We start from the raw sequence: 25,506 nt of genomic DNA, 5'->3' as shown, positions 1-25,506 counted from the left end.
CTTCGTTATCAAGCTCGATGGCATAAACTACCTTATGTGGTCACGCTCGGTCTGCATCTCCATCAAGTCCTGTGACTATTACGGGTACCTCACTGGCACCACGAAGCGTCCGACCACTGGTCCTGAGATTGACAAGTGGGAGTGTGCCAACTCTCTGGTTATGGCTTTCCTTGTCAACTCCATGTTGCCACAGCTTTTGCATTGCTATCTTCTCCTTGACTCCACTGCGAAGATCTGGAAGTCTGTCCAGGATATTTATTCCAAGGCAGGAAATGATGTTCAGGTCTTTGAGTTTCGCCAGAAGGTTCGTGATCTAAGGCAGAGATGGCTCACTCAATCACAGTTTTACTATGAGTTGCGGACACTATGGACTGAGGTGGATTCTATGAGGACTAGACTCCTTCCACCCCTGAAGATGTCACTAGTTTTCATAAGCAAGAGGACGAGATCAGGGTCTATGACTTTCTGGAAGGTCTGAATGTGGAGTTTGATCAGTTGCGATCCTAGGTTTTGAGTCGTACCCCCTTTCATACCTTGGATTAAGCATATGCTGTGATCCAGCTTGAGGATAGTCAACGTACCACTATGCTTCCATAGCAAGCCGCCACTCTTACTGAGAGATCTGCACTCGTCTCTGGCACTCAGTCCCTTAGTGCAACCCCACAGTCTGGTGGCTCCTTTATCAGGACTCTAGTGAAGTGCGATTACTGTGGGAAGGAGCGTCACACCAAGGAGAATTGTTGGAAGCTTCATGGCCGTCCTGCTGATACATCTGGAAAAGGGCGCGGGAAGGGTCGTGTCAGTACTTCTGGGCAGGCCAACCATACTGGGAGCCCTGACTCTGACTCTGCTCTTAGCACCTCAGTAGCCTCGCTATCATCTGATGAGCTTACTGCCCGCCGACACCTCTTGACACGTCTAGACTCTCCTGCACCAGCCGCTGCGACCTCTGCTCATTCCACCCCTTCTGGGTTAGTTATCTTTTTTTGTGGCCATACTATGTCCCTTTCTACCCCTTGGATTATAGACTTTGGGGCTTCTGATCATATAACAGGTTGCTTGCCTCTTTTTTCACAGTGCACTACTTGTCCTGGTAATGGTAAGGTCAAATTGGCTAATGGGACTTATTCCACTATTCTGGGAAAAGGCTCTGTCAGTTGTACCCCTTCTTTATCCCTTTCTACTGTATTGCATGTTCCTTCTTTTCCTACTAACCTTTTGTCCATTAGTAGTCTTACTTCTAGTCTTAATTGCAAAGTCATATTTTTCCTATCTCATTGTGTTTTTTAGGATCTGGTGACAGGGGCAACGATTGGCTCTGGCTGATTACGTAGTGGTCTGTATCTGCTTGATGATGACTCAGCATTGGTCTTTAGCCAGGATCTTCAGACATCTTCTACATCACCTCCCATCACTGAATTACTGCAGTGGGCTAGTGGCATCGTCGGTTGGGACATCCCCCTTTAGGAATTTTAGCTAGAGTTTTTCCTTTAAAAATTATAATTCGAATTAGTTTTTTTGAGAGGCATGTGTTTTGGCCAAACAAACTCGAATCACTTATTCTGTTTCTGGAAATAAAAGTGTCACTCTTTTTTCGTTGATACATTCTGATATTTGGGGTCCATCCCGCTATGTGTCTGTCAATGGTTATCCATGGTTTGTCTCTTTTATTGATTGTCATTCTCGGACTACTTGGGTTTATATAATGCAAACCAAGGGCGAGACCTGTTGCTTTCTGTAGTTTCATCGAGTGGTTCAGACTCAGTTCGGTGCTACCATTAAGATCCTTCGAAGCGATAATAGCCATGAATACTTTGAAGGGTCCTTTCAAGTTTACCTTACCGATCATGAGATGATTCATCAGACTAGTTCTGTGGATACTCTGGCTCAAAATGGGGTTGCTGAGCAGAAGAATCGCCACCTTTGTGAGGTAGCATGCTCTCTTATGTTTGAGATGCATGTTCCTCCCCAGTTTTGGAGTGACGCAATTCTCACTGTTGCCTTTCTTGTAAACCGAATGCCTTCTCTGGCCCATGCCTTTCGCTCCCCTCTGGATCTTCTCCAAGGTTGCATTGCTTTTCCTGTTCCTCCTAAGGTATTCGGTAGTGTTTGCTATGCTCGCGATCATCATCCTCATGGAAAGTTTGATCCTCGTGGTCTCCAATGCATTTTTCTGGGGGTATGCTCCTACTCAGAATGGCTATCGGTGTTTTCATCCTCCTACTCGGTGTCGGTTTGTGACTATGGATGTTGTCTTTCACGAATCTGCGTCTACTACACTACGACACCTCTTCAGGGGAAGTCTCCTTTCATTGTGGAAGATGTGCCACCATCTCTTGAAATTGTTAGCACTGCTAGCAACCTAGTATCCCGTTTCAGGGGGAGAGCGATACTCCCACTTCTCCTACTTTGCCTTGGTCGGAGATAAGTGTGTATAGTCGCAGAGAGCAAACTCAGACCACTACACATCCAACATCTACCCTACCATGCCAGTTGTCTCCTCTCGAGCCTGATCTTGTCCTCTTGGACCCTGGTAATTCTCCTTCTCCTTCTCCTTCTCCTTCTCCTTCTGTTGATCAGTCTCTTGAGTTACCTATTGCTATTCGTAAAGGCACTAGGTCTTGTACTTTACATACTATTGTTAAAACTGTTTCTTATAACTCACTTTCTCCTTCCTACTATAGTTTTGTGTATTCTATTTCCCCTGTGTCCATTCCTTATACTTGGCATGAAGTGAGTGCAGACTCACAATGGCAGGCAGCTATGATTGAAGAGATGCAAACTCTGAAGAAAAATGACACATGGGATCTGGTGTGTCTTCCCTCACAAAAGAAGACAATTGGGTGCAAGTAGGTCTTCACAGTAAAATAAAAGGTTGATGGTACAGTGGATCGGTACAAGGCCCGACTTGTTGCCAAAGGCTTCACACAGACTTATGGGATTGACTACCAGGAGACTTTTGCTCTAGTTGCTAAGATGAACACAATTCTTGTTATCTTAGCTTGTGCCGCCAACTTAGATTGGAATCTCCAATAGTTAGATGTGAAGAATGCCTTCATGGGGAACTTGAGGAGGAAGTGCATATGGACATTCCTCTTGGATTCACTTGCTCCAAAACCCAAGGGAATATATGCAAGCTGAAGCATGCTCTGTATGGGCTGAAGCAATCCCCTCGTGCTTGGTTCGGATGTTTCCATAAGGCTATGGTCACTACAAGTTACTCTCAAAGTAATGCTGACCACACTCTATTCATCAAGAGATCTGGCGGGAAGATTGCTATCCTAATAGTCTATGTAGATGATATTGTTGTTACTAGTGATGATCTGCAGAAATCTCTCTCCTCAAGAGATACTTGAGTGAGGAATTCAAGATCAAAGATCTTGGACAACTTCGTTACTTCCTCGGCATTGAAGTTGCTAAGTATTCTTGTGGGATCTACTTGTCTCAGCGGAAGTATGTGCTTGATCTTCTCTCTGAGACAGACATGTTGCGGTGTAAGCCAGCAAACACTCCTATTGAAGCTAACGGTCATCTGAGCAGCAAAGAAGGTGATCTTGTGGATAAGGGGAGATATAAGAGATTAGTGGGGCAATTGATCTCTCTCTTATAGACGCCCTAATATAGCATTTGTCGTCAGCCTGGTTAGTCAGTACATTAATTATCCATACTCGATTCACATAGAAGTTGTTCTGTGTATTCTCTGATACTTGAAATCTGTCCCAGGATGTGGCATCATTTTTTCTCCTCATGATCACCTTACGGTGCAGGCCTTCACAGATGCTGATTGGGTAGGTTCCCTTAATGACCGCAGGTTTACTACTGGTTATTGCACCTTTGTCGGTGGTAACCTTGTTACATGGCGAAGCAAGAAGTAAGCCGTAGTTGTCCATTCAAGTGCCGAAGCAGAGTTCCGTGCTATGGCACATGGCATTTGTGAGCTCTTATGGCTTCATAGTCTTCTCACTGATTTGACTATTCCTTCTATCATTCTATGAAGCTCTTTTGTGACAGCAAATTTGCCATTAGCATTGCTCACAACCTTGTCTAGCATATTCGATCGATCGACACTTTATCAAAGAGAAACTGGATATGAGCCTTATCACTGTGTCTTTTGTTCCCAGTAGTGAACAATTAGCTGATGTATTTACTAAAGGTCTTAGTAGTAAGATGTTTCATCCTATTATTTACAAGTTGGGCATATGTGATATCTATGCACCAACTTGAGGGAGAGTGTTGTAATAATGGGTTTTATGGGTTTTAGGGAAAGTGTCAGTTACTAAACGGATCCTAAGGTGTTTAATGGTCTTTGTAATTCTCTAGAACTTTCTTTCCATTGTTATAAATAAAGAGGGCTAGTGTCATATGAGACACAAGTCATTACCCCAACAGTTTCCAAGTTGCCCTTAAGCCTTCCATTTGCTAGTAAACTTACTCAACAACAATCATAGCTTTATCCCAACTAAATGGGGTTGGCTACATGGATCCAATATAGGAATAAGAATATAAAGAAGCAACCTAAGTATGGTAAGATGAGGTAAAAGTAAATAAGAGGAGGACGCTTGAGCTTGCTGAATTACATTATTTGGATGGCACTAATCGTTTACTGCTGTTGCTACAACTACTAGTGGATCTCCTCTTCATTGGTACTTTCGTCTTGGTCATCCCTCATTACATAGTTGTCATGGCATCAAATCGATCCAAGGCGGTGGAGGGGTGGCTAATCGATTTGGCGATGAATCGCCCATTATGGCGTTGCCATGGCGGTCAAATCACCCATTTGTCATTTTTTATTTTTCCTATTTTCTAAAGTTATTTAGTATACTACTTTTTTATTTCCCCTATTCTCTAAAGTTATTTAGCATGCTACAAGCCTACAATATATACCCTATAACATATAAAACCAACATTAAGCAACATCAAATCATCAAAAATCAACATAGCCCTATCAAAATCACCCTGCATTTTACAAAAAATTGACCGCTTAGTGAATCAGGCGTGACCTGGCGACGCCTATCAGCCAATGACGACCGTCATTTGTGAGTCACGTAAATCGTAACACTGCCATGAACTTCTTTTTCCGCCAAGACACCAAATCGCCGCCTTGGCGATGCCTAGGCGACGCAATGACAATTATGCCTTATTATCTAAACATAAGTTGATGGTCCCCATTTATCGATCTCTTTCTCGTCCTGAGTGTGAGGCATGTGAACTAAGGAAGCATCATCGTGCTATGTTTCCTGTTCGTAGTGTCACTCGTAGTTCCTCTTTGTTTTCGATAGTTCATTCAAATATCTGGGGTGCCTGTCGGGTTAGTAATAGATCTGGTTTTTCTTATTTTGTTTGTTTTGTTGATGACCAGTCTTGCTTGACTTGGGTCTACTTGTTAAAGGATCGGTACAATTTCTCTGTGTTCGAAAACTTTTATCATGAAATAAAAACTCAGTTTGATGTTTCTATTAAAATTTTCTGGTTTGACAATGCACTTGAATATAACTCAGCGAGAATTCTTTGGGTTTTGCTCTTCTCAAAGCATGATTCGTCAAACTGGTTGCTCATATACTCAACAAATTGGAGTCGCTGAGTGGAAAATAGACACGTTGGAAGTTGCACGATCCATTATGACTCAAATGCATGTTCTAAACAATTTTGATGTGATGCAATTCTTGCTGCCTGTTATCTCATTAATCACATGCCCTTGTCTGTATTGGATAATGATACCCTGTTTCGGCTTTATATCCCTATGAATCTCTGTTCAGTCTTCCTCCTCGCATTTTTAGTTGTGTGTTTTGTTCATATTTTCAGCCCCAAGATGATAAATTATCTCCTTGGGCTGTTAAATGTTTATTTCTTGATTATTCTTGAACTAAAAAAGAGTATAAGTGTTATGCCCCTATTTCTCATCGGCAATTTGTTAGTCCTGATGTTACTTTCTTTGAAAGTACTGCTTATTATTCGACTTCTCTTCCCTCTCGAATTGTGCCTGTAGCTCCTACTCCTAGACCACCTCTTCCGGTTCCTATCGATGATCTTACTCTTATGGGTCATGCTCCTCCTCTACAGGTGTATCTACGACGTCAGCAAACTTTGTTGCCATCCTCCACCACCGGTTCTGCTCTGCCCACCAACCAGCGTGATCCTGGTATTGCAGGTCCTTCTGACCATCCCATTGCCTTCCGAACAGATATGCGTTCTTGTACTCATAAATCATTGGCTTCCTATCCGATTGAAAGTTATGTGCCCATTTCTCATCTTCCATCTTCTTTTCGTAATCTTACTTTTTCTTTGTCTATTAATTTTGTTCCTAAGTCTCATAATGAGGCCTTATCTCACCCTGGGTGGAAAGTGGCTGTGGAAACTGAAATGGATGCACTATTACCTCGTCAGATGTGAACTTTTGTGGATTTACCTCCTGGTAAGGATCTTGTGCGCTGTCGATGGGTGTATACTATTAAATATAATCCAGATGGTTATGCTAAGCGTTTTAAAGAACGCTTGTTAGCCAAAGGATATACTCAAACCAATGGTGGGGACTACTTTGAAACTTTCTCTCAAGTGGCACGGTTAAACTTTGTTCGTATTTTTATCGCTCATTGTCAATGTTGCCCTCTCTTTCAGATGAATATAAAAAGTTCTTTTCTATGTGGCGATCTTTAAAAAGAAGTTTATATAGAGCAACCTCCAGGGTATGTCGTTCAAGGGGAGAATTTTGGGAGAGTATGCAAACTTCACAAGGCCATCTATGGGCTGAAGTAGTCACCACGTGCGTGGTTTGACACAATTTAGTTTTATTTGTTCTTCATTGTGGGTTCTCACAATGCTACATAGATCACTTAGTGTTTGATCGGCATCAAAAGTCCAAAATTGTTGTTTATGTAGATGATATCATTATATCTGGTAATGATGACGCGGATATTACTGAAGTTAAATCTTACCTTCATCAACATTTCTAGATGAAGGACTTGGGTTCCCTCCAGTATTTTCTTGGCATTGAAGTTCTTCGAAGTAAGAAAGGGATTTGTTATGACCCAAACCCAGATACAGGTAAGGGTACAACCCTCGCGTGCACTAATCAAACGATCGATAGCATTCACCAAAATCAAGCATATTAGAATTCGTGAAAATTCAAGTCACAACAAAATAAAACAACTAAATCATAAATAAGATATGCCAAACAATACCTACTGGTGGCAATCTAAGTTGCGTTCCCAAAATTTAAATTCAAAATCACTCTATTAGAGTTTACATGAAGTAGCATCCTACTACAATCATCTACTAATGTAATAATAAACTAAAAGAAAGCTTCGGGTCGCCCTCGAACTTGTTGCAACTTGTACCACCAATCTACTCCTTTGTAATGTCATATCAAATGGAGTGAGCTCACAACCCAGTAAGACAGAATGTAATAAGGGAACAACATAGAAAGAACAACCAAACAACTTACATCGATCAAACAGATACTTTTAATTTTCAAAATTTTCCTTATAGTAACACATAGCCATTTACAACAAAAATCCCATTTTCACATTTAGCCAACATTGGTGAAATGAGCTGCTACTGTTCCTGGATATGAGAGGGAAACTCGACCCCCACAAATCATGCAATCACACAGATGTCACCCACTGTGACTAAATATATACCACTATGCGTAGTGGGTATAAGTCCTGTGGCTCAATGGAACACCCTCTCTGGTCCGGTACAGAGCAGTCCATTTGCCCTCACACTTTCACAATTTCACATTCTCACGAAATCACATTTTAATCACAATATAAAAACACCAATCAAAATTTTAAAAGAAAAAACAACATCCACGTTTACTCAATTTCCCTTTCAGTATAATTTAATATGTACCACATAACACAAGCCACATATGAACATGACTCAATCTCTACATATAAGTGAATATAACATGAATCATAAGGTTACAATATTCAACAAGCCATTATAGTCATCTCATGCAAACACAAGTCAAACATACCACACACCTGTGGTGTACACTTGCTACAGTCCGCTTATCTCCATTTGCAAAAGTGTTGTCTCCCCTCTGAGTCCCAAGTGTCCAGGAGGTCCCAATCTGAAATTAGTAATAACCTATTTTAATTACTATCCCGCCCAAGAGTTGGGTCTCCAAGAAAAAATATTCGATTAGTTTAATTTGGGTCCCAAAAATAACCCTAACATTATTGAGGGTGACTAGTTCAACTGAGTCAAGTTTGATTTGGGTCCCATATTGTGTCCTTAAAAGAAGAAACCTGCAACTATTTGGAATTAGGGATGACAACCCCATCAAATAATTATCCTTAGAAGCTAAGAAACCAATTGGAATTAGGGAGTGTGACCTATCCAAGAAACTAAGAATAAAATGAGGAAGAATCATTACCTGATGTGAGCAGAGAAGTAGGCACAATTTTCCCCTTCCATGATCCCTTTTCTTTCCTCTTTCTTTCTTTTTTTTCTCCTTCTCTTCTCTCGCTTCCTCTTTTTTTATAGCTCACAATCCCCTTACTCCTACTCCCTCTTGGTCACAACTCTCTCCCTCTTTCTTTCCCTCCTCCTCACTCACGAACTCCTCTTTCTCTATCTCTCACAGTTCTTTTTCCCTTCTATCTCTATCCCTCCTCTCTCACGTCTCTCTTTTCCTTTATTTTCCCTTCTTTTTCTCTCTTTCTTTCTCTCCTACGGATCTCTCTTTTCCCTTATTTTCTCTCCTCTCTCCTCTCACATATCTCGCTTCTCCCCACTCCCACGATTTGTCTGATTGGGATGGGGTCCGCAACAATTTAAAAGAAAGGAAAAGAGAAGAATAGAAAAAAATAAATCTTTGAAAAAGAAAAAGAAAAAAAATATATTTCATTTAAATAAAACCCCCTTTACTTATTACAAACAAGATTTGAACCTAGGACCTCTAGTTAGAAGTTACTAACCACTAAACTAACTCATTAAGTCATTAACTAGAGCCTAACTTTAAATATTTAAGCAAGCTTAGAAAATAAAACAAAAGAGATGTCTATTCTAAGGTTCTAAAATTCGGGGCATTACAGGATTAGCTTATCCCAAAGGAAATATGTTGATCTTTTGTCTGATACGGGGCTGTTGGCTTTCAAACCGATTGATACCCCTATAGATCCCCATCACAAGTTTTGGGCTACTGATAGTGAAGACTTTGAAGACAAACACTGGTATAGAAGATTAGTGGGAAAACTTATTTATCTCACTGTCACTAGACATGACATATCATTTGTTGTTGGAGTGGTTAGTCAGTACATGCAATCTCCAAAGAAGATATGTTGGGAGGCCGTATCTCGTATCTTGAAGTTTTTGAAAAGAGCTCAAGGGAAGGGCGTCGTCTACTGTCCCCATCAGTGTTAATTTGGTTGGCTTCTCTCATGCTGATTGGCTTGGTGCTGATGGGGATAGGAGATCGACCACCGGATATTGCATATTTGTAGGTGGTAAACTTGTTGTTTGGCGAAGTAAGAAGCAATCTACTATTGCCAGGTTTAGTGTAGGAGTTGAGTATTAAGCCATGGCTCATACTGCACCTGAGTTGATGTGGTTAAAGTCATTACTTCATGACGATCACTGAACCTATAAAGATGTTCTATGACAATTAGACGTCTATATATATTGCAAGTAATCCTGTGTTCCACGAGAGAACTAAGCACATTGAAGTGGATTGTCATTTTGTGCGTGATGCTGTCATTAAGAAGTTGATCGTCACGCCGTTTGTTGCTTCCATTGAGCAACTTGGAGAGATGTTTACCAAACTTTGTTTGATCCTGCATTTAGAAAAGGATGTTCCAAGCTGAGCATGGTGATTTGTATGTTCCAACTTGAGGGAGAGTGTTAAAGTAGCTATATGGACCCTTTGTACCGTCGGGGCACAAATGGCACAGGTGTGTGGGTAGGTGGGGTGGCTTGGCTCCCACAATTTTCCCTTGCCTATTAGTATTGATTTTATTCCTTTTACTTGTTTTCCTACCTATTTTGTCTTGTTTCTATTTAGGGTAGATCTCTATATTCTAGTTTCCTATTTGGTTGTATTTGCTTTAGTTATAAATAATAAAGGCAAGGGAGACTGCTAGTTACGATTCTATGAATTAGCAGTCTCGGTTCCATAGTTTTTAAGGCGGTAAGGCAACGGAGGCGTTTGAGGGTTTTTCAAAGAGCCTTAGCGATAAGGCGGGCATAAAACATCGCCTTATCAACTAATGCATTCCTGTGTAATTTTTTTTTATAAAACCAATCTATTTGGCTCAAATCCTAGTTGAATCCTATTACTCATATGTTAAATAAATATTAAAGGTTCATATTCATACCAATGTAAGATATTCATCAAGAAAACAAATCAATAAAGTGAATAAACTAAGTTCATCTTCATCAATCATGAATCATCAATCATCAATATTCAATCATCAATCATCAATCATCAATCATATTAACATATAATATAAATACATAATTATGAAACAAAATGATAAATATAAAAAAAAAGAAGACATAAAAATTACAAGTATATATTATACTTACCTCTATGATGCCAAAACGAGTGCCTAAGCCCTAAGGTCATCCATTATATTTCTACTCCTATCAAAAAAGAATGAAGCTCACCGCTGCGGGAGCAAAATGGTCGTCTGGATCAGTGGTTCTTCCTTGTTCCTTGATTCCTTCTCAAAACCCTTTCTTAAAACCCTTGACAAAATCCAAACCCTGTTTGTGAATCGTTTTTTTGTTTTGTTTGTTTTGGTTATTTTTGGTGGAGTAAAGCTGATCTCATACATCTCAAGTGTTAACAAAACCATACACTTACCAATAAAAAATATATATTTGGAATCTTCATCAAGGAATTTTAAAATGTGTAAAAAAAAAAAAAAAAAAAAAACCTATAGGCTTTGTTTGGTTGCAAGGGGAATGCAAATTTTCCATGTAAAGTGGAATTTTTTCCCCAGAAAAACTAAATTTAGATGTTTGATTGCAAGGGAAATATATTTTACATGTGAAAAAAATTTCACTTTACCATTAAAATTTCCCAATTTTTTTCCCCACCAAAATAGGAAGAAAAGAAAACCCCTACTCTCATGATCTCTCTTACGCTCGTGACTCTCACCCCGCTTATGACTCTCAATGATCTCTCTCTCTCTCTCTCTCTCTCTCTCTCTCTCACGCGACTCAGTTGGGTTTGTTTTGACCAAAAGACTTTGGGTTTGAGCCAAATGGAGCATTACTGACCTATTGGGTTTGTTTTGACCAAAAAACTTTTGGAATGGGCCTTTCAATCGTAATCACTTGTGATCTATTACTGTTTTCTTTGTGATCATCTTTTATATTATTTTAAATATTTATTTATGCGGCATTCATTTGATATATAAAATGAAATGGTTTATTTTGGTTAGTGATAGAACTTAGTATCTGATGACATTTGATTTGGTACAGACCATGAATGACCTGATTCACATAACCAATATAAATTTTGAGGAGCTAGGTGGGTTCTGGATTGAAAAGTACTCTCCCCCCCCCCCCATTTCTTTTGAGGAGTTTGGTTGGATTATTAGTTTTTTAAAAATTTACACCTATTTTACATCAATTTTACATCCAACCAAACAACTATGGTAAATTAATTTCACTTCACTTCAGTTGCAACCAAACGACTTGAAAGGGAAAAAAAAAATCGCTTCACTTCCCTTCACTTCGCTTCGCTTCACTTCACTTCACTTCACTTCCCTTCCCATTTCCCTTGCAACCGAACGCAGCCATAAGGCGCCACTTCATATAAGGCGGAGCACTACCTTACCATCTCTAGACCGCATCAGCGCCAAGGCGCTCGTAAGGCGACGCCTTAGCAACGCCTTGAAAACTATGCTCGGTTCTCTTTCTTCTCATCTTCTTCTTGTCCATTGGTGATTGCTGGTTGTTAGTCTAAGGTATTGTTACAGTTTGTAATTGTACCTTCTTCCTTGTAGCAGTCACTTCAAATGTTTACTCAGTATTCACTTCCTTTATACGCAGATAAATTCAATTTCTTGCTATTAGTTCAGTTTGAAAAGAAATTCAAGTTATCGAAAATGATATTTTATGCTTTTACTAGTTTTATTTGTCTAAAACTCCATTCACTTCCTCATGTTATTTTTGTTTCAAACCTGTGCTAACTTTATTTATTAATATTATTTTCTTTTGCAGTGGGATTGAAAGGGGTTTTAAGGGAAAACCTTGCCCAAGGCTCGTGAAAATGATTTTGTCTGCTACCTTAACCCAAGACCCAAGCAAGCTTACTCAGCTTGAACTGCATCACCCTTTGCTGTTGACAACTGGACCCCGGCGTTACAAACTTCCTGAAAAGCTAGAATCCTACAGCATGGTATGTGCTGTTGAGTTGTGCACTTGTGCTGCTATAAACTATCCTGCTAACATTGGTTAGACCATGCAAGATGGACCTTAGTTTTGACTTCCTAAAAGGAAAGAAACACAAAACTGTAGCTACCTCTGCTTTTCAACACACTCCAAGCCCCCAACAATATGTTGACTCTCCACATTCCATTTTACTGTTCGGAATTGAATGCTTGCAAACATCATGTAGATAGTAAATTTTTTAATGGGATTAAGTAACAATTTTATTAAACCAAAAGCATAAAGATAACAAGAAGAAACTTCACAACTATAGCCGATGGCTAGGCAACAAGGTGCTCCTTGAGGTCCAAGACGACCAGTCACCTTATTTTCCAAGGCACCCAGACACAAAACCTGATGATCTTGCCCTCCAAATGTAATAAATTTCAATTCTTGGAGTGTATGTTTGAATGTACTCCAATGGCACTCACATCCGGTGGTGGAACATGTCTAGGAGAGCACTTTAACTGGTTTCCTGGTTAGATTGGGTGAGTCTCTTCCATATTGCACCCCACCCTTCAACTGCATGAGAGCATTAAAGAGCATTGTTAGGTGATGGCAAATGATGATACATACTTAAATATGAATGAAAAAACCATGCTGATTGGACCAACAAGCAGTAGTGCCATAAGGACCCAAAATGGTCGTTGCCTGGTCGAGACTCCCTGTGCCATCCCTGAAGGCTTTCATTTGTATCCATTCTCAATGTTTGGTACTATCAACGCACAATTTATAATTGCATAAACTCTTTAGTACCAAACAATGCCCTAATCTACCTTTTGATTGACATTGGATTGAGCTACGGCGTTTGGCTCAAGCCTGTCCACCACTTTTTGAACTACATCTATTAGATCTTGTTTCATCCCAAGTCTGTGCTTGTATTGGTACCTGGATCAAGATAGATTGCTGAAAACAATGGAAACTAGTGATTAGTGAATAAGCAACTAAATGATAAGTATGTTGAATTGAGTTGAATAAAGTAAAAACTTACTGGTCTTATATGGTGGGTGCATGAGCTGCCCCTCCCACCTATCTTTGATTATGTGAAGGAACTTTTTGTTACCTTGTCTGTACATTGCTACAACCCAGATCTTCATAATACTAATAGTTTCCCACGAATGTGGTAAGGTAGGCTTCTTCTGTGAGTCCACCGCTCTCAAGTCTCAACACGTTGACCACCGGGAAGAAAAGATCATAATGACCTTCTTTGGGTCATCCCAAAACATTTCACTAGAAAAAGGTCAACTTAAGCTAATCCTCTGAAGCAAACATGTGACCTAAGTCCAGCCTTCTTCATCTCAAAGATCTTTAGAGCGATGTAGTTTGTGGTAAAGCGTGTCAGCTCCGGCCTCACTAAGTCCTCACCACTCTTTACTCTTCAACATTTGATTGCAGACAAAAGTTGTCTCTTGTCTTTCCCTCTCTACAACCTTTTTGCAAGCGTAAGATTCCCTATGTCCTTCAACATGAGATCGATGCAGTGGTGATGTAGGGGATTTCTTAGACAACTAGGGTCCCTACAAGAATGACTCAATTAGGGTAAGACAAACTTAAGGGGGGTCTTAGGATTAGGTTGGGATTTAGATATGCTCAACAAAACAAGATTCAACATGCAATAAATAAAGACAAATCAACATGTAACTAGGAGCAATATCAATCTAAGTGGAAAAACACATTGAAACTTACTTAAGCTTCAAGTGGGGACATGGGGAAGGGAAAAAACGTCATGCGAATGTTAGGTTCAACACAAATCAATCGAGACACCAAATAAGATATGCAAACAATCAATGTCCTCTAGCAGCCAACTAAAATAAAAAATCAACAAGGGTTTTGGAGATATAACAGTAAAGAAAAGACTTAAAACAATAGGTAAAATAGGCATAAACGAAGGGGAAGGGGCTGGTTTCAATGATAATGGGCTGCAAACATATAATAGAGGATTAATGGAGATGCGGAGTTTAGTTTAATTACTTACCTTGTTGCTGTCCCGATCTGAGGAGAAAAGAAGAAGCCGAAGTCTTCCAAAAACAGAGGTGCAGTCCACTTTAATCGATGAAGGAAACCCAGTTTTTTGGTGAAGTGTTCAGCAGTGGTTCAAATGGGGCTTATATGATTGAGATGGTCTTCCACTGTTGTTGTTCAGTAGCTGCAGTAGATGTAATAGCAACCGAGAGGACAGAGACGAGATGAGAGAGAATAGCGAGAAAGAGAGGACAAGATAGAGAGAATGAGAGAAAGACGAGATTGAGAAAGAGAGAGAATCGTGAGAGGGGTGGGGAGGTTTGCTCATTGCCTGCTTTCAATAATTTTTCATTGATTCCATCATGGCCTAGGCTATTACATAAATATAAAACTTAGTTATTAAAATAAAAAGAACCAATTGGAAAGTGAATAAGGACTTCCTAAAAACTAACAACTAATAAAGTAGTTTCCTAATTAATTAAAAAACTAACAAGGAAAAGAATATTCTAAAAATAAGCTCTACTAAAATAACAACTAATGGGGCCCTCTTTTTGCTGAAATTTGGAAAGAGAGAGGGACTTTTTTGCTGGATCGAGCCTCCTTTTCTTCTTCTTTTTTCTATTCTTCCAGCCACAAAGATAGTTGTTTCTTCTTCTTCTTGCGTCTATACACCTTGATGTCCCCATTAAGTGGGCTGTGCATGGAGTCTAAATAAGTTGGTATCTGGGATTGTTTATAAGTTTTTCCCTAGCCTTTGTGAAGTTTCTCCCATTGCAAGCATAGTTGTTAAGGCGGTTTGCCTTAGGCCTGGGCTTTGGGCAACTGTCGTCTTATATTTTGGCACTTATTTATACCAAATATCATTTTAGTAACACTTAAGATATTATTCATAAAGCAAATACCCCCTATTTGAATCCAATAAAAGTAGTTTAAAAATCAACAAAATGATAAAAAGTCAACCCTCAGTCTGAGAACAAAAACTGGATATTTGGTTGTAGGGGCGATTTTCAACTTTCAAATGCTGGGGTTTTTTTCAAATCTGAAAATTTTATGGTTCTTATCATGGTATAACATTGCTAAAAACCTAAAATCCGGGAAAATAATCTTTTGTTTTGATGTCCATAAAACTATTTCCATTCAGGAATTTTAATAGCATTCTTACATTTTAAAATAAGTTTGACCAGAACATAACTTTGTCATTACAACTCAGATTTAAGTAATCTTAGATTTGTTGGAAAGATGGTTTTGTGCTACACAAAAAATCTCATGTAAAAATAAAGTCATTTGATCAGTCAAACTTATATAGAACAAGAGCATTGCTTTAAATGTTGATTTTTTATGACCTAATGTGACTTAATATTGATTTTTATGATTTGGTGTGGTGTAATGTTGATTTTTGATGACTTGTTGTGGCTTAATGTTGATTTTTTATGATACACGGTATATGTAAAATACTAGATAGTGTTAGAAAAGAGAAAAAATAAAAAATAACACTTTGTCACCGTGTTCGTCTTAAGGTGGGCGCCTTGATGCCTAAACGCTTAGGCAACCATCCAACGCCTTGGTTCGCCTTGGTGCCGTGACAACTATGATTGCAAGTGACAACCTGTATCACATTCTCCTCACATTCTTCTCTCTCAAATCCTTTACCACCTCCTTCAACAGCTTATAGATTTTGCATCCTTCTCCTTGGATGCATCCACAGACTTCAAGAAGACAGTCCTACCATCACAATAAACCATAAAGTGGGACCAGTCCAATCATCACACGTCACAGTCACTCCATAGTTCTCCCACGGCTTCAACCCCTGGCGAGTAAACATTGTACATCTCATATACCATGGGCCCCTTCACTCCTTGTCCAGCCCTACCTATTTATCCAGCATGTTCTGAAAATATGGCCCTGTAATTGGCGTGGGCTGGAATGTTGTGGGAGAAAGGTCACTTGGAGAAAGCAACCCCCACTAGCCCTTTCACATCAGACCATATTTGTTTCAGCTTCTTCTATTTCCGGTCCTGTGTGGGAAATAGGGCAAGATCCTGTTGAAGGATCTCAATGGCTGGGTCATACACAAGTTCCTATTTGAAGGCCACCAACAGTTGCTGTTCAGAATACACAAGTTCCTCCCAGTTGATTCTCAGATTTCCAGATTTTCTGGACAGAAATTCGAAGTTTGGTTCTTACAACTTTGAGATCAGATCAGAGCAGGATTTTGGGGGTTGTTCTACACCCCAAGAGTGACCTTCGACAAGAAAATTGAGGCCATCTGAGGCCTGTTGCTGCTGCTACTCGAAAAACACCCAAAAGTTTCCTTTTCCGTGCCACTAGCATAACTCTCAATCCATTCGGCAGAATTTGCTAAAATCCTGATGATTTATTCCCCTATATAAGTCCTCCAATCGATCCAAATTTCAGGCTCATCAGAGCCCCGGTTTGTGAGTTCTCGAATTTCTCCATATTCAGCCAGAATTTCATCCTGCCTGGGATTAGGATCATTTTTTATTCTAGTCTTACATCAATGGTTCGTAATGGACAAACATTTAGGATCCATAGGAGCTCAGCTGGTTTTTTTGGTCTTGATTTCAGCTTGAGTTGGTGATTGGAAATTTTCATAGTAGGAAGCAGAATGTCTATCATACTCTCGGAGTTGAGGTCAGAAATCAAAGCATTGAGGTTTCCGTTGTGTATTTAACCTAAGATGTAATTTTTATTGGTTTTGGAGATGCATGGAATTTTAAGCTTTCCTTCCCTGTCCTACTTGGATGTGATGGAGGATCAGGACAGTAAAATTAGTGCCTCCATCAATGATTTCTCCATGTCATGGTAGTCTGGCTAACAAGTTTGATTGACGTTATTTAGATGTTTTTGTGTATTATCGGGAGAATTTTTCCTATCTCAGTTTTGTAGATTTGCATACTTTGCAAAGAAGATAAACCCAGGTAACTAGTAATAGGATTGAGTAATTGTCTGAACTTGAGGAATCTGGACTAGTCCAACAGGTGGCAGCTAATTAGTTATCACATCATCTTTGATTACATGTTGCTTGTGCTGACAATAAATGGGAATAGCATTAAGCTTCCTTCATGGCATATGCTTGTTTTATTTAAATAGAATAAAAGGAATATTTTTTTCCCCGTCTTTCATATTGGAAGGTCTTCTATGTTTGATATTATAACAGTGCCTCGTTTACTGTTGACTTTGTACAGATTTGTACGTCAAAGCTCAAACCGCTATATTTGGTTGCCCTTCTTCAAGAATTAAAGGGGGAGAAGTGTATTGTTTTCACAAAATCTGTGGAGTCAACTCACAGACTGAGCACCTTATTGAATTTACTTGGTGGATTGCAATTTAAGATCAAGGAATATTCAGGTCTTCAGCGTCAGTCTGTACGAAGGTATGTACATGTGAAAGGCAGAAATCTGTTTTCTGTGCTATTGATACTGAAGTGATTTCCTTTTTAGGGAATGCTATGGGGATCTACAGCTGGGCTGTTGTGACCCTATGCAAACTTTATTATTGGTACCATTTTTCTTAGAGACCATCATAATAGGATGCAATTTTTACAGTTGGATTTTAAGAATTTAAATACGAAAACAACTCAGCTTTATCCCAATTAAACGGGGTTGGCTACTGGTATATTAATCCATGAGATGGAAGAGCCTAGCACAGTGATTTTACACAGGGAGTGCTGTCCTGACTGTAGAGCCCTGGACTGTACATAATATTCACTTTATGGTGACAGTACATTTAGCAGTTAGCACATGTGTGGGGGTGGCCGGACCGTTAAGAGAGTGAACAAACGAGTTCCTCTCGGAGTGTTAATAGCATAAATATTGTTCATTCACCCCCACCCCCACCCCCACCCCCATCCCCAACCCCCCCCAAAAAAAAAAAAAAAATAATAATTATTGTGGGCTGGCTGAGCAAAACTTCTCAAAGCCTGTCATACTTCAAAGAATTTTAGGCCCAGGCCTCTCCTTGTGATTCTGTGTGGGAAGATGACTGTAATAAACTAGGCCTATCTTTATCATGGTCCAAACTTGAATTTTGTTCACTGGTTTCCTAAGTGAAGACTAAGGCTATGGCAGCAGGCAGCCAGCCATAGCCGGTTTGCTGTTAAGATCATATTATGCCAGCTCAATCCAAAAACCTTTTTTTCCCATTATTGAACTACTGTAACTGTCCAATCTGTGGCATGCTTTTAGATGGTTGAAATTTCTTGAAGAAAAAGGCTTATAGATTGGATTGTTGGGAATGTTTTAGTGTTGATGATGATGCAGGAGATTCCTTGGTGGGGTTTCTACTTATATCTGTGTGTACTTGGATTTGCATTCATATACCTTTTCCATAATAAGCACCCAGCAATCTAGGTATCTGAAAATTTGGGGTTGGCTTCGAATCATTTCGGCTATCTTATGATTCTTATCCCAAGTCCCAACCAATTGGCATTAGCTGTACGAGTCCTGCTCCAAAATAAAAAAGGAAAAAGAGAAAAGGCAAAGGTTGATTCTAGAGCATCACCCAATAAGTCTTTCAAACGAACTTGTTTCATTGGAAATGATATACAGCATAGCCAATGGGACTTCATCCTATATTTGTGTACTCTACTCATTTTAAATAATGCAACACTATTTACTAATAATACGCTGACTATTTTATAGGCCTACTATGTTTTGTAATCTGCTCATCTTTCTTCCAACTTTTATGTATTATGACCGTGTCAATTTTAAACCATATTAGATCAACATCCTACCATTGGTAAAAAGGCACCATGAAGGATTTCATTTATTTATCCACAACTCTCTCCAATAATTTCATAGTATGAATCATTCGTTTTATGCCTCTATAATTATCGCAGCTCTGAATATCACCTTTTTTTTTTTTTTCTAAATCGGAACCACAATGCTTATCCTCTATTCATTTGACATTTTCCTTATGTTCATAATCTTATTGAACAACTTGGTTAGCCAAGATAAATCGTAGACCACAAGTTCTTAAGCTCTTCCACACTACTATTAGGACTCCATCTAGATCTGGTGCCTCGCCTGCATTCATCCTCTTTAAATCTTCTTTTACTTCAAACCAAGGTTTAAGATCTTGATCTCACCACAGCTTTCGCGGGGCCAAAATACTGAGATCTTGGTGAGATCTGGTATTTTTCTCCAGTCATCTCAGTGGCCATATGGGCATTGTAGCCCCTGAAACTTGTCTTTTACCCTATTTTAGTCCTTCTAAACACAGTTGAAACCTCAATTTTTTTTTTTTTTTAACTAAAACCCAAAATAATAATTTAACTGTAGACCCTATGTTGGTAGTCTTTGGATCCTTTGCTTTGCCCTAGGCTATTCCACCATAAAAACAAACAACTATTGACCATGTTTCTATGAAAAAATGGTTTTGTGAAGTTTTCTTTACCTAAAACTTCTCTTGAGAAGGAAAAGATCTCCAAAGGTTGATGATGAAGTGATAAGCTCCAATCTCAAAGTGTTGAAGCTGTAGATCTACATTGTACAGGAGAGATTTGGCATGAAAACCCACCAAAAGCTCACTTTTTCTTCATAGTAGGGTGAGATAGGTGAGAGATGTCGAGTTGAGGGTCGAAATTTTGTATATACCCCATGTGACTTGGTCTCAAGTTGACTCAAGACCGAGATATTTACCGAGATCTCGACTGAGATATTGTGCATTTTATATGTCGCCCATGCTCTCATCTCGCCAAGCCAAAAAAATGAGTTAATAGCGAGATCTTTAACAATGCTTCAGACACCCTTATTTTTTGTATAAATCTATGACATATGGTGTCTTGATGCGTAATGCAGTCTTCCCTGACTCAATTTCTCGAAATGCCTTCATTTAGTAGGCTATAGAATTAATATTTCCATCTCCTGCTAATGTCTTTATCCCTTATTAGTACTTTACTCTCTTCACTTTTTCATCCAACATGTTCAAAATCTCTGCTTGTTTTGTCCTTCATTTTTAGCTATCTTATAGATAGTTTTTTCCCCTTTGTTGTGCCCAGATTGTTTTAAAGATCTTTATATATCTTCACTTTTGCTTTTCCAATAATCTTCTTAGCTTCATGTTGGGCCAATTTATACCTTTTTAGATCCTCTACATCCCTAGTATTTTGCCATGTCTTAAAAGTAGCTTTCTTAGTCTAAATGGTTGCTTGAACTTCATCATCCCAGCACCAAGTTTCCCTAGGGGAATGGCGTTTTTCTTTTGATTCGCCTAGATGATCTTCATATTTTTCTTAAACCACTCTCTTGAAATATCCTTCTTCATACATGAAATTGATAAATTTGTGTATATTTTGGAATTAATCATGTCTATATTTTTAGACAGTTCAAAATTGGTTATAAACTATTTTAATAAGATTGGTTCATAGTCTTAAATTATATTTAATATTACAATGGATATAATTAATATATTACAATATGGCTGCATAAACTTTTCCTCTAAGGAGTTTATTCTAAAGATCATACAAAAATGGTCATCTCAATATGCTACAATGATTTTAGATGCCATGAAAGTTATTTAATTTATTGCAATAACATATCCTTACGTGGTTACTCCTTAATCATTTTGACAGGATTTAATTTACTAAATGGTAATTTTTATTGCAGCAAGACGTTGAGGGCATTCAGGGAAGGAGAAATAGAGGTACTTGTTTCTTCAGATGCTATGACTCGTGGGATGGATGTTGAAGGGGTGAGGAGTGTCATTAATTATGACATGCCCGCTTATACTAAGACATACATTCATAGGGCTGGAAGGACTGCAAGAGCTGGCCAGACTGGGCGTTGCTTCACATTGCTGCTTAGAGGTGAGGTATGGAACCATTTTAATCCCGTCGATGCTTCATGTACAGGATGCTGCAAGTTGTCAAATTTTATTTTTCAGAACATGCACGTGTCTCTGAGGTTAGACTTTAAAGCTTTTCTTTGTTCAGTTATATAATCTATGACCACCCATATTTGAGTTTTGATGAAAACCTACCCACTGCATTGTGGTGCATACTGAAAAGTAAAAAATTTTAATCTAAATGGGTCACCCTTCTAAATGGGCATAAATGGGCTGGGATCAGGTGTGCCATGCTGAGACTGTATTGTACACACTGGGTGTCCTGCCAGGTCCTGGTATGAAGTTGGTCACTCCAACTTGCCAAATAGTTGCTGCCATTATTGGGTATTTGATACTTATGTTGGAATTTATTTCAGGTAAAAACCTAACCCTAAATTTAAGAAGGTAAATGAATCTGCCAAGAATGGATGCCAAGGAACTAAGGTTGTGATATGCAAACACTGAGAAACAGATGATACATGTTAATAAAAAAAATTGCTTTTTTTTCCCCAAATAAGCAGAGAAGAGGCCTATGTTTCTGATTTAAGAAGTGAATTAGAGTACCAGAAACAGATAATCAGATTTAGAGCCCAACAGGAGATATTTGCTAGCAGACGAATTGCTGATCCAAATCTCATAAAACCCGGGTCAATCTTTCCTTGGGATCAATCTAACAACCGAGATCCTGAAATATAGATTTCTTCATTGATTTTGGTGGTGCTGTTCTGCTGTCATAATTGATATAAAACAAATCTTATACAGGAGGTGCACGAATTGAACTGACAGATTTAATAAATTAGATCAGTGGAAAGTGGAAACCCAGAAACAGAATTAGATTGAAAACTGAGACCAGGAATTTAGAGTTCTAGAACTGACAGATCATCAAAATTTTTAAAGCTAGAGACGTATTTCTTATTTTTTTCAAAAGGGTTAGTATATGCTAGGTAACAACATTAGGAGGTTAGGAACCAGAAAATTCTTCAGTTAGTGGCCCAACTCCCATTCCAGTTAAACTTCAAGAACTCATTTCTTCGTTATGATTTACATGAGGAGGTTCTTTATCCAACTTCCCCTAGGTTCCCCCAGACTCTTCATTTGTCGACTTTGGAAGGTTCTCTATATTCTAAGTAGGCTCCCTGTGCCTGGTTTGAGAAATTCAGCACCCATAAACAGATGCAGAGAGATCATAGGCCACCCTCCTCCATTTGCTACTTGAAAACAACACTTTGCAGGATCGAAGTGGCAAGGCAAGGTTTTCCTCTGGAGTGTGAATGACATTAAGGATTAAGTTGCAGTAATCCACCCCTAACCACTGTGAATTCACACGAGAAAGGAAACCAGGGCCTTTTTTTTTTTTTTGGACGAAAAAAAAAAACACCTTCATTAAGACATTAACTAAATTAATACAGTGGTAATACAGTAGTTACATGGTCTCATCAATGGCCCGCGGTTTCATTAAACCATAATCTGCACTCCATTTCCTGCAAGCAAAACCTGGCAATGGAATGAGCTTTGGTATTACAAGTTATAGTGACATGATTGAATGAACTTTGTTCATAATTTTGTAAGGTGGATGATTTCTGAGACGAGATCAGTAGTCTCCCAAGGCCATTGATGTAATGGACAATAACTTTAGCGTTTGATTTTATCTCAACCTGCTAAAACCGAATCTGTGGGCTGGGGCTAGCATTTCATTGCATGGCTCACCATGTATCAAGCTGAAGTAGTTTTCTGCAGCCCTCTTCTGCTGCAAGAAAATAAGTTATTATTTTTAATCCTTGATAATCCACCCTAGCATTCCTTTGTTCCCTGCACTAATGAAAGCTTCATTTCGTTAAACAAGAAGCATATAGTCAGTCCATTGATGAGAGCAAAAAGATATTTTGCTACTTTACATCCAAGGAGGAGGTGCTCCATATCCTTAACCTCAATTGAAAGCGTGAAGTAGAATCATGGGGATTGAGTGATGAGTTAAAAGGTTTTTTGTTGGAAGGACACCCTGTAAACACTTCCACAGAAAAATATGGTGATTTGGGAGGATTGGAAGTGTCCAAATTGACTTCCACAGTAATTTTTCTGTCAACTTTGGTTAGTGTCATAACTACCAACATATTTGCTGCTACTTTGATGGTCAAGCTACAATTCTTGGCTTTGGGACAACCCTACTACTGAGTTAATACAGTAATTTCTCTTCAACTATTCTTTCTTTCTTTTCAAAGTTAATTGCAAGTCTGCTACAATTATAACTAAAAATTAAATAAATAAAGTAAAATAAAACTCTTTGTTGGAACTGAATAGAATAGAAACTTCTACCAGCATACGGAGTAGACCCCTAAAAGTACTAGGACAAACTAAGAGCCAAAACTAGATACTAACAAATAAGAATAACCACTTAGAATAGCGAAAGATATTATATTTGTTGAGAAGTGCAAAGTAGTATCGATATGACCCCTCATTGTGCATCTTGACCAATTGTATCGTTTCTTTGTGAATTCCTATATGAACTTTGTATATGGGTCTCTGGGTATTCCTTTATCGTTTCATCCAAGAGGAAATAGTTCTTCTAATTCTATAATTTTTTCTAGAACGTTCTTTTCTTGAACTAAAAGTGCAAAAGAAGCACATGGCCAGCACTAAAAATGGGCAAATTGAATTCCCCTGATTTGTCTTGACCCTTCTTCCCCTTCGCTGCTGCATCAAACTTGAACTGCATTATGACAAATAAGAATAAAATGAAATGAAAAATAGTGCATTTTAAATTTACGTGATTGTTAGATAATTGAGTATTTGTTACCTTTCAGCTTTGTTTTTATTCTCCACCTTTTGCATCAAAGAAAAAGAAAATAGATGGAATAAATGGAAAAAAGGAAAAGTGTGATATCAGCATGTTGTTTAGGATGGCATTCATTGGACAAGATGATAAAAGTAACTTATGATAAAAGTGTGATATCAGCTGTTTTAAGATTGTGGATGGTACCAACTCCAGCATATATTTTTTTTCCAGGTTAAACGTTTCAAGAAATTGCTGCAGAAGGCTGATAACAATCCTTGTCTTGTTTATTCATTGCCTTCAGAATCAATTGAGTCACTTCGCCCTCTTTACGCATCTGGTAATATATTGTTTTTTCCTTGCTGGTACTCTGTTTTTAGACTAGATGTGGGCCAGGTGGCGTTTGTTCATGGCATTAGAGGTAGTCATGACTCATGAGTAGCTTGGTCTCATTAGTGGAAAACAAAGTACCTTTTTTCCTGATGGGAAGAAGACTACCTCCTTGGATGACCGTAGAGTGGTCGATTCTACAAGGCTGCAGATGAGCCTTCTGAAATATCATGCAATTGCTAGATTTGCCTTTTTAGGAACCTGATGGTGGCATGGAATTTCATAAGACTTGGAATCTGTTGGATGTTCTGTGAATATTGGACCTTACTGTTTCTTCAACGTGTATCAGCTCTGGAAAAACTGAAAGAGAGTGTGGCATCAGAAACATTTAAGCGACGTACGGTTAGTTTCAAGTCCTCAAGAACAAGCACAGGGCATGGAATCAGCAATACGAAAGATTAGATATTGTGTTCCAACTTCCAAGCAGGTTGGTGGTACGTAGTCCCTACCAAATGATTTATATGTATAATAATCAGTTCAGTGCTTTTGGCATCTAATAACTGTTTTTATGTAAATAAATTTTATTTTATTCGTTAAAATCCAGAGGATCATCCAAGGGAGTGGTCCTCTCCGGTTTAACTTGGGAGTTGACCAAGCCACTCAGAATTGGCAGTGTTCAAGTCTAATTTGAAGCACACTAGCATATGTATACATAATTTTTTTTTTTTTTTTGGTAAAACATATGCACAAATGTGGAATTTAATTAAGACACATATGCTTTAGTTCAGATTTTAATGAAACCAAAGTAGCAACTAGAAAAAGTATTGATATCTCAATGCATGCCCAATCACACATTATTTTGAAGTTAAAGCAGCAAATGTCAATCCAATGAACCAAAAGCATCATTGAGGCACGTGCTTCACGCTGCACCTCAGCTAGGATGCACTAAGACAAGCACCTCAGGGATGTGTGGCACCTGTGCACAAGTTCAGACACAGGTAGTGTGCCTTGTATTGCCTTGCACCAAGGCACTCTCCTCAGTGTGCCTTAGTAACACTGCCACGTGGAAGGTCAGGTGGGGCCCAATTTTTTATGAGAAGTAGGTCTCAACCTCCCCAACTTGCAATATATAAATATATATATATATATATATATTTTGCGGGGGGGGGGTGTGGGGGTAAATAAATAAATGCATTAAAAGGAGCGGAGGGAATATACAG

The 25,506-nt window shown here is 38.8% G+C and overlaps 1 protein-coding gene across 8 annotated transcripts in view; it reads left to right on the top strand.

Moving 5' to 3' along the window:
- Positions 1 to 25,506, top strand: part of LOC122093922 (DEAD-box ATP-dependent RNA helicase 1) — a 58,289-nt gene that overhangs the window by 29,602 nt on the left and 3,181 nt on the right. For 6 of the 8 annotated variants that reach the window (XM_042664473.1, XM_042664476.1, XM_042664472.1 and 3 more), the window contains 5 exons: positions 12,175 to 12,352; positions 17,550 to 17,737; positions 20,970 to 21,174; positions 24,191 to 24,296; positions 24,636 to 24,773. In XM_042664473.1, coding sequence (XP_042520407.1) covers positions 12,175 to 12,352; positions 17,550 to 17,737; positions 20,970 to 21,174; positions 24,191 to 24,296; positions 24,636 to 24,748 — 790 coding nt within the window. In that variant the 3' untranslated portion in view covers positions 24,749 to 24,773. Of the gene's footprint in view, positions 1 to 12,174; positions 12,353 to 17,549; positions 17,738 to 20,969; positions 21,175 to 24,190; positions 24,297 to 24,635; positions 24,781 to 25,506 lie in introns of those variants that run through there. The other 2 variants (XR_006144600.1, XM_042664475.1) reach the window with 2 other exon arrangements.

The sequence above is a fragment of the Macadamia integrifolia genome, chromosome 11, assembly GCF_013358625.1.
Source record: "Macadamia integrifolia cultivar HAES 741 chromosome 11, SCU_Mint_v3, whole genome shotgun sequence".
Taxonomy (NCBI): Eukaryota; Viridiplantae; Streptophyta; class Magnoliopsida; order Proteales; family Proteaceae; genus Macadamia; species Macadamia integrifolia.
This window is presented reverse-complemented; position numbering and strand designations above follow the sequence as displayed.